The sequence below is a fragment of the Engraulis encrasicolus genome, chromosome 15, assembly GCF_034702125.1.
Source record: "Engraulis encrasicolus isolate BLACKSEA-1 chromosome 15, IST_EnEncr_1.0, whole genome shotgun sequence".
NCBI classification, from domain to species: domain Eukaryota; kingdom Metazoa; phylum Chordata; class Actinopteri; order Clupeiformes; family Engraulidae; genus Engraulis; species Engraulis encrasicolus.
In genome coordinates this window covers 43820490-43830302 of record NC_085871.1, presented here as the reverse complement: position 1 = coordinate 43830302, position 9813 = coordinate 43820490, and the positions used below count along the sequence as shown (strand labels likewise).

The window sequence follows — 9813 nt, the reverse complement described above, 5'->3', positions numbered from 1 at the left end:
AGACTATGCCACGAGACAGACTTGTGAGAGGTAGAGGCACATGTCCAAAACAAAGCAAGCTAGCATGGAACCTCCTCTTTTCATTTTCATCTTTCTCATTCAGTCGAACATAAAATAGGAACAACTTTTTTTAAATCTGGCATCCTATACTACCGTGCTGTTTTATTGTAAAAAAAAAAACAAAATAAATAAATAAATCAAAACACAGACTTCAAGTCTATTTGTTTGCCGTGTTTCTCCAGTGCACATGGTGGCGATAATGAGACGCATATTTTGGAAATACCACCGAACTACATTCCAGCAGCTAGCGCGGCAAGAACGAAAGTTTAGAAGTGCGCGGCTTTTTCAAGAGCTCTCGTTGGCAACTAGGTATTTATCTTATTCTGTCTTTGTAGCACCATAGTTTCGTAATCGTCCGTTTGTGCATATAATAATTCGGTACGTTGTAGTGTTTTATTTTTTCCATTAATCTCAAAGCAAAGTATGAAATTGGGGTTTCATAAAACTAAGCTAAGCTAGCAGTGAGCAACACCGCGGCTACGTTGTTGTTGTTGATTTGTTGCTGTCATTCTTGCCCTGAGACTCGAAGAGCTCGCATTGTATCAAAATAAGTTACGAGACGTATACTCATGTTATAATGGGACATCACTACTATAGTTGGTAACTAAATCGTATGCAAGCTCTTGTAAAACTGTGTAGAAGACAAAGAGGTAGGATGTGTATCAGCTGTGTCAGTCGATACATCTGCTATGATTGCAACTCCGATTTTTGTGCTTGTGATGTCTTTCAGTCTCTCTACACATTGTCTTTGTTTGTTTGTCTGTCTCTGTCTGTCTGTTTGTTTGTCTGTCAGCAGGATAACTTAAAATCTTGTGAACGGATCTGAATTAAATTTTGTGGAGTGATTGGAAATGAGAAGTTATTATGACAAGTGATTAAAATTTGGTGATCCAGGTCACAATCCGGATCCTGGATTTTTTTTTTTTTTTTTAAAGATTCTTCACCATTGTGGGATAGGGCGAATTGACATTCCAGTTTCTAACTCCACAAAAACAAGGCAGGAAGACTTGCAAAAAAAAAAAGGGTGTAAGTTCTATCAAACAGCTTCCTTGGCGGAGGTCTGCAGCAGCACTCTCTGAGTGCATTTCCAGTAGGCCTATTAGTAATCTTTAAATATGTGTGGTTTCAGCGATAGTCTGATATGGAGGCGGCGGAGAACCGTTTTGCTCAGCTGCTGAAGCCCATCCGTGAACTGACGGAGAACTGGGAAGTGGACCTGGTGGCTCAGCTGGGAGACTATCTGCAGGAGGTAGGACTACGCCAGGGGTGGGGAACCTTTTTCATTCGAGGGGCCACTTCAAATTCATCCGAGGGCCGTAAAAGTCCTCAGAGGGCCGTACTATGAACACAAACCAGGATTTCCCCCTGCACTTTAGGCCTATAATGAAGGCAGCCACCGTTAAAACACACCCCACCTTCTCTAGGTCCCCTGAATATAACTTAATTGTATTGCAAATGTATTTTCTAAGATTCCTTTACAGAATATGTCATATTTCATGTGAAGCTGCATAACATTAAAACCATATGAAAGGCCGCAAACGGGCCCTGGACTATGCCTTTTCCTTACCCTGCTACTGTGTGGATCTGCCGCATCCTAGTTTAGTTAGTGGGTACCAGGGCTTGACACTGGCACCTACCAACTGGCCAAATGCTGCTAAAACTAGTAATACGGTAATACCATCAGTGTCACTACCAATTTGGCTGGCAGTTATTCCTTGGTATGACGTGCGAATCATAGTACCCTATTCTGCCCGTATGAATTGTTTGTATTTAAGTTCAAAAAAATCTCAGTAACTCAGTTTCTATTTGCTTGATATATTTCAATGTAGAAATCTAAATACTCATCTTGCTTCTGGGGTTAGGCATACAGTATCATGATAAAGAAAAAAAAACTATATAAAAGTTGTGGCTAGTGGAACATCTGAATGGCTAGTGACTCGGAAAAACCACTAGCCACAGTGGCCGGTGGGTGGAAAAGTTAATGTCAAGTCCTGGTGTGTACTATACCATGTCCAAAGCAAATACTATGGCAGAGGTGCATAATGTTCAGTATGTGAACTACTCTTAATCATCCAATCAAAGCTGTGTGCGTGCATGCGTTCGTGCGTGCGTGTATATGCAAAGGGGCTTGGCACCTGCCAACCGGCCATAAGATTGCTCAATGACAGATAGACATGCCATACTCGAGCAGTGCACAGTTCAATGTTTCTCTATGTTTTATGTTTTTCATGTTATGTTATATGAATGCATGCTGTGTATGTGAGTACTCTATACAATACAGTGGGTAAAGCCCAAGACAAATTTCTCCTTGGGGACAATAAAGTACACTCTACTCTACTCTTCTAGATCTAGAAGTGTCTGTTATGTTTGACTACGGTACATGCAAGTAATTCCCTGTCTCTTAGGGGTCTGACACACCAAGGCGGTAAAGCGTCGCGGAACGGCCACGTTTTTTACCGGCGTCGGTGAAAATACATTGAAACCTATCTGTCCTTACACACCAACCGGCGGTAGTCGGGCGTCAGCGGCGCGGGAGCCGGCTCCGCGCCGCGCTGCATTTGGAAAATAGAACTCGAGCGTATTTTTCACGCCGGCGACCGGCGGTGTCTCATTCAAATGAATGGCAAAGTAGCATGCTAGCTTTGGCTGTGGCTAGGGTTTTGAATAGGACTGGCCGCGCACGCCGACGCTGTCAGTGTGCAAGGCAGAGAAAAGCACGCCGGCCAAAACTAAGCAGAAAGACCGCGTCCGTCCTGCGACCGTTCCGTTCCGCCTTGGTATGTTTTGGCCCTTACTCTGCTGTGTTTCAGCTGGAGGAAGTGCAGATCAGTTTCGATGGGGGCAAAACCACCATGAACTTCGCAGAGGCGGCACTGCTCTTGCAAGGCACCACAAGCATCTATGGCAAGAAGGTGAGTGTAACAGAGGTGATGTGCACTGCGCACACATCGGGGCTCGAACCCACGACCTACCCACAGCACGATACTGCTGAGCCAGGGATGGAAATAAGCACCCGTCCACCTGCTAATGACGGATGAATTTGGCCTTTGGCGGATGAAATATGTCAACCCACCCGTCACCTTGACGGGTGACATTTTTCTACAGGCACCCGGGCTAATGTTGAATTATACGCAGCATCCAACATCAAAGCTCTAAGCAAATTGGTAATGAAAAGAGTCTCAGCGCTACTGACACTGTATGAAGCTTGTTTAATATAAACACCTTCTTGTGTAACCAATCTATATTGTGGAGTGTAAAGGGCCGTACACACACGTCGCTGCTATTTACTCGCTACTTGCTCACTCGCCTACTTGCCACTCGCGCTGGGTGATTTTGTTTACTGGTTGTCATGGTTCCCGCTGTCCGCGCCAATAACGTCCGTACGAAACAAAATGTAGGCCTACGCTGTTTAACGTTGATCGTGTGCTGTGCACAACCATGCATATGAGCCTTTGATGGTGTACACTGTATGTATTTTCCTCAACGCTTTTAACCAAAGTGTGATGGCGTGCAGAAGTTGGGTGGTCAGAACACCACAGGGGCAACGTCACCTGTCAATAATCTGTATTCTGCATTCCAATTGGTTACTCGCTTAACTCGCGTCGCTCGAAGATAAAATAAGTTTATCTCGGAACCCGCCCACATCGCATCGCTTGTACTCTCCTCGCCTACTCGCCAGCGAGACTCGCTGGAACACGTAGACATTCTATTGACTTCATCCGCTGAGCGAGTAACTAGCAGCGACGTGTGTGTACGGCCCTTTCGGCTGGGTGGATGCGAGTGTGTGTGTGCATGTGTGTGTATCATGTCTTCAACATAAACCACACTCCTATAATTCTCTCTTTCTTTCTCTCTCTCTCTCTCTCTCTCTCTCTCTCTCTCTCTCTCTCTCTCTCTCTCTCTCTCTCTCTCTCTCTCTCTCTCTCTCTCTCTCTCAGGTGGAACTGCTACATCGGCTGGTGTTCCAGACTCTAGACTACATATCCAACAAGAACAAGAAGTAATGATGCCTGCATTCTCTTCATAATAATGAACCTGCCTCATCTTCATTGTCATTTGCTCATTCTGATGGAATATTTGTTAGAGAGAGAGAGAGAGAGAGAGAGAGAGATTACAGTTTTTAATTCCACAAAAAAGCTTAAAATAAAAAAATATGGTGTAACATAGTCAGATGTTTTATCAAACAGCTTCCTTGGCGGAGGTCTGCACTCTCAGAGTGCCTCTAGTTTCTAAGTGTAATGCAATGTGTTTTCATATGTGGCAGATGTTGAAGTCTGGGATGCATTTGCTCAAAGGCATCATTGCTAACTACGTTAGCTACTTCGTTGTTTACAATGCACTTTGCCATTGGCAACTACCCACGTTGCTAACTGGCTAACAACTACGCTTTTGAGAAACTCACTCCTGTTTGCGTGTGTCTGCGTGTGTCTGCCCCTCCCCAGGAAAGACAAGGTGGCGGAGGCAGCCGAGGGTGGGGACGCAGGAGAAGAAGAGTCGGCATCTGATGAGGTGGAGGAGCAGTTCCAGGCAAGTCACCTCCCACTGGGAAGGAAGGAAGGAAAGAATGAAAGAATGAAAGAACCTTTATTGACCCGAAGGGAATTCGTCTTGCATTTTGGGAAGGCATAGAATAAACACTTGGAAAGGCATGGAAAGCGATGGCATTTGACCATTTTGCATGGACAGTCAGAGAATTTTGCTAACAGCATAGTGCAATAGCAAAACTGTGTGCATCATCCCCGTTTATTAATGTTTTTGTTTGGTCTGAAACAGTTCCCACTCTGAAATGCTGAAAGGGCAGGTTCATCAAATGTAATTCAGTCTTCCTCCGACAGGCACAGCAATTGATTGAAGAGGACATTGTGACGAGTGAAAACCAGACCACCCTTCATACTCAACCGTCCACGGTAAAAAAAACAATTTCTATTCACCTCTCCTTTGTCACAGTTTCATCCACTACAGAAAGGCAAATCGCAAAATCATTGCACAGTTACCCAGGTGTATCTTGATGTGAAATTAGTGTATATGCATACATGCATTTTTTTTTATTTCCAATACATCAAGCCGAATCTTGAGTCTGACTGGGTTGAGGTGTGTGTGTGTGTGTGTGTGTGTGTGTGTGTGTGTGTGTGTGACTGTGGTGTCTGCTGGTCTCTCCTGCAGGTGCTGGACATTGCTCCCATCCCGCCTTCAGCCCTCATCCCGCTAGACGCACTAGAGAAGCAAGAATTCCCCCTTCTCAAGTAAGACTGTGTGTGTGTGTGTGTGTGTATTCCTATGGATGATAAACCTGATGTGTATGAACATGTTCGCTATGGACAAGAAAACCTGTTGCAATCTGAAATCTGCGTGCATGTCTGTCTGTGTGTGAACCTGATTGTGTGTGTGATTGGATTTGAGTATGTAATGTCTGTCTGCTGGACAGACGGATAGACAGAAGGACTTCCAAATCTTCTTGTTTCCCACATGGGCTGTTGCAGTATGTAATATGTGTGTGTGTGTGTGTCTGTCTGTCTGTCTGTCTGTCTGTCTGTCTGTCTGTCATCGTCAGTACCAAGGGTGAGGTCCTGGGCAGCTGGAAGGACTTCCGCATCAACGTGTTCCCGATGGGCCGGGAGGGGGAGCTGAGGCTGGGCCTGGAGGCCTTCCACTCCTACTTCCTACAGCTCTGCAGCACCATGGACCCGGACGCCGACGCGGACATAGGGCCGCCCCTACATATCATGGACTTCCACATGGGTGAGAAATGGAGAGAGAGAGAGAGAGAGAGAGAGAGAGAGAGAGAGAGAGACACACATTTCATTACTTTTATTTGGACCCAAGAGAGGAGCAATAAGGTACAAGATCCAAATATTTTGGAATAGGCTATTGACAGGCCTTAATACACACACACACACACACACACACACACACACACACACACACACACACACACACACACACACACACACACACACACACAGGGTCGCCCCTCCATATCATGAACTTCCACATGGGTGAGTCATGTGCAGAGAGAGGACAACACACACACACACACACACACACACACACACACACACACACACACACACACACACACACACACACACACACACACGACAAAGAGCCGCCCCTCACTTTCATGCACTTCCACATGGTTGAGTAATGTAGAGAGAGCAATACAACACAACACCCTTTAGTAAATATCTCCCTCTCTTCCTCTCTCACTTTCTCATGGTGGTGATATTCAACACACCAGTTCGACTACGGAGGTGTGCAAAACTGCTCCTTTTTGGAAGGGAAGGAAGATGTAAAAGCAAATCCGTCCATCCATCTGTCTGGCTGTCTGTCTGCCTGTCTGTCTGTTTGACATGGTGTGCTTGACATGACTATTTGCGATTCTTCTCCCCAGGCCAGGGGGACGTTGGAGCGGCGGCAGGGGAAGGGGAGGCTGGGATTGTGGTGGGCCCCGAGGTCGAAGGTCAGCCAGAGGACGGAGGAGTAGGAGGAGCGTCAGGCTTCATGCCCTTGGAGGATCATGGGCCTGAGGTGGACATGGGCATGGACGCGGACGTCGACGAGCACATCGAGAGGCATCAGGTGAAACGCACGCACAGTCGCGCACACACACACACAGGGTATTCTTGGAGGGTATTCCAAGAAAATGCTCAAGTAGTAAACCTGGGTAAAGTAATCTACAAAAAGTTGTAAAGATGCTAATAACCCTGCTAATTACCCCCATAATCCTGCTAATAACCCCCGTCATTTAGTTGAAAAAATGGGGACTGCAGGTTCTTTTATTAGCTTATTTACGTCTAGCTTTATGTTGGCTCAACCCGATTTACTTACAACCATCTTCTTGGGATATGAGTCTTCACTTGGGCCTCTTTTTCTGAGATCCACAAACTTTTTGCTAATTTTGCTAATTCAAAGGCGGATGGAATACTCAATTCTTAAGAACTTTTTTTTTTTTGCATTTTTTTTTTTCCGAGGGTTTTTTGCCTTTATTGTGTGATAGGACAGTGAAGATATTGACAAGGAGTAAGAAGGGAGGGTTCGGCTGTAATGACCTTGGGCCAGAACTAGGGATGCAAACGATTAATCGACTTTAATCGATCAATGCGTTAATCGATTAAAAAACATTCATTGCAATTAATCGAAAATTCAACTGACAAGAGACTCAGGTGAAATGGGCATGTGAAGAGTGTGTGTGAAGAAGGGTGTGGATAGTCGGAATATTTAAATCACCTTTGGATTAAATAATTGACATTGAATTAATTTAAATGTGGTATTTTATCTAAAATGTTCTATTAATTTTTAGATTGAGTAGTTTTTTTTCGAGAAACATTGAGATTTCGGGGGGGAAATGCCGCTTATCAATTAATCGTAAGTCGATCGATAAGGCTATCAACTAATGATTAATGAATTAATCGATAATTTGCATCCCTAGCCAGAACCAAACCCGGGTCGCGATGTAGCAGTCGAGTGCCCAGCCGATTGAGCCACGGCTGGGCCAATTCTTTAGAACTTCTAAACATTGTTTCATGTTCACACAGCATAGTGTGCATTTGACTGTTAAAAATTGACACTGACAAGCTCTATTCTTTTCCTTTTATCAAACTTTAATCGAAATGTCACATAAAGGAGTATAATAACGTGCTTGTTTGTTATTATTTTTGTTTGACAAATGTGTGAATTAGAACCAGAGTGTGAGTGACAGGAGGATGCTGAGGGAGAGAGCTGCCATCAAGCCAGTCGCCGCGGAGACACAGTCACAGAAGGTAACCACTACTAGTCTGGTTTTTGCCAGACCACATTACGTACTTAGTAATTCATTTTTGGTCTACATCCTCGATGCCCTGGAGCACTTGAGTGGGAGGAGTTGAGTTCAGCTCTGGTTTAAAATGAGCTCTGACCAATCGCTGACAGTTGATGTTCATGACGTATGTTGTTATGCCCCCGAGTGCGTTCGCTTATTGGCCAGTAACACTGGCTGTCTGGTAGACGACTGAAACCCTCTCCAGAGAAGCGTAATCAGACCATTTGTGAATTTCGAAGTAATTCATAATGAATAATCTGGCCTGTCAGACTAAACCACTACTGCAACTACAAAGTCTTTGGCTAAAATACACAGCAATTGACACCCAAGCTGTGTATCTTATATCATTATTCTTTCCGCCAAGGAGGTTATGTCATGGTCCAAGTTTGTGTGTACGTTTATTGTTTGGTACGCTCGAGGGGCGTTGGTGTTTCTGTTCACCAGAGGGCTAGTATCATAATTTGAAAATTTGTTTTTATTTGAAGGAGATATTGATACATTCTTGTTGCTGAAATATTATCTTTGTTGTTGTTGGTGTTTTGTTTGTCTTTCATTTCATTTTGTTTTGTTTTTGTTTTTGCTCCATAGTGTCATGAATATAACTTGCGTTTTTCCCTTGGCGTATCTGTCACGTTTTGGTGTGTAGGAAGTCGTGGATGTGTGGAAGTGGCATGACTTGTATACAGCTGTTGGGGAGGACAAACCTGTGGCCACAGGTACATCTTTTACTCTCAGTCATTACCTATTCACTAATGTGTGTTTACTCAGTCATTACCTATTCACTAATGTGTGTTTACTCAGTCATTACCTATTCACTAACGTGTGTTTACTCAGTCATTATCTATTCACTAATGTGTGTTTACTCTGTCATTACCTATTCACTAATGTGTGTTTACTCAGTCATTACCTATTCACTAATGTGTGTTTACTCAGTCATTACCTATTCACTAACGTGTGTTTGTGTATATAAAGGCCCATTGACAACAATTTATTATATTATTTATTATAACACGTCAGGAACATGAATGACACACTGTTGATGTTTATGATGGTTTTTTGTTTGTTTGTTTGTTTGTTTGTTTTTTCCTCAAATGTCAAGTTGACATTGTTTGACTGTCATGACATTCCAAAAACGTGTCAGTGAAGTCCGTGTTTCTGTCCATAGTTTCTATCCGTATGACTTCTTCACACTGCTGTCCAGTCTTCCATGTTTGTTTTTTCTGCTCTCGATTGATTGTAGAAATTCTCTTTCTCTCTCTGTCTCTCTGTCTCTCTCTCTCTTTCTCTCTCAGGGCGATGTTGCAATGTGCCGCCAGGTTTGGACGAGTCTGGCAAAAGGAAACGTAAAGGTTCATCCAAACTAGAGGAGTTTGGAACATGGTGGAGTAAAACAAGTATGTCTGTAATGTGACATCATTGGTGGTGGTGGTGTGTGTGTGTGTGTGTGTGTGTGTGTGTGTGTGTGTGTGTGTGTGTGTGTGTGTGTGTGTGTGTGTGTGGGTGTGGGTGTGTGTGTGTGTGTGTGTGTGTGTGTGTGTGTTTTCATGGACTTGTGATGTTCTTTATTGTGTGCTATGTGCAAGTAGTGACTCATGATGATGAAGTATGTTTAATTTCTTTCTTTTTTTTATAGACAAGACGTCTGAGCGCAAGCTGAAAAATGGCCCCTCAATCCCAGGTACCTATAAACTAGCCAGGCCGTGCCCTCCTAGTGACGCAGCACCTTCAGTGTTGCTTCTAGTCTGGCCAAGAGCAATACAATATCGTTTCCTCCCGAAAAAACGGGAACTCCTCCCACATTGTCGGGAAGCATACAACCATTAGCAAACCTAGGGAGGCAGGTTGACCATGCCGTTTGGGAAATGTTCATTGTTATGCTCTTGGTCAAACCAAGTCTCGAAGAGATTTGAAAGTCGATAATAATCAGGCTACCTATTACCATGATCTACTCCAGT

General features: G+C 44.0%; 1 protein-coding gene across 2 annotated transcripts in view; it reads left to right on the top strand.

Moving 5' to 3' along the window:
- The first annotated feature begins 271 nt into the window (after nucleotides 1-271).
- ncaph2 (non-SMC condensin II complex, subunit H2) overlaps nucleotides 272-9813 on the top strand; it is a 15379-nt gene continuing 5837 nt past the window's right edge. The window contains exons 1-13 of one of the 2 annotated variants that reach the window (XM_063218051.1): nucleotides 272-369; nucleotides 1190-1309; nucleotides 2871-2972; nucleotides 3999-4060; nucleotides 4503-4587; nucleotides 4896-4967; nucleotides 5224-5303; nucleotides 5612-5799; nucleotides 6452-6639; nucleotides 7746-7820; nucleotides 8505-8574; nucleotides 9151-9252; nucleotides 9492-9536. In XM_063218051.1, coding sequence (XP_063074121.1) covers nucleotides 1202-1309; nucleotides 2871-2972; nucleotides 3999-4060; nucleotides 4503-4587; nucleotides 4896-4967; nucleotides 5224-5303; nucleotides 5612-5799; nucleotides 6452-6639; nucleotides 7746-7820; nucleotides 8505-8574; nucleotides 9151-9252; nucleotides 9492-9536 — 1177 coding nt within the window. In that variant the 5' untranslated portion in view covers nucleotides 272-369; nucleotides 1190-1201. Of the gene's footprint in view, nucleotides 370-1189; nucleotides 1310-2870; nucleotides 2973-3998; nucleotides 4061-4502; nucleotides 4588-4895; nucleotides 4968-5223; nucleotides 5304-5611; nucleotides 5800-6451; nucleotides 6640-7739; nucleotides 7821-8504; nucleotides 8575-9150; nucleotides 9253-9491; nucleotides 9537-9813 lie in introns of both variants that reach the window. The other variant, XM_063218050.1, reaches the window with a different exon arrangement.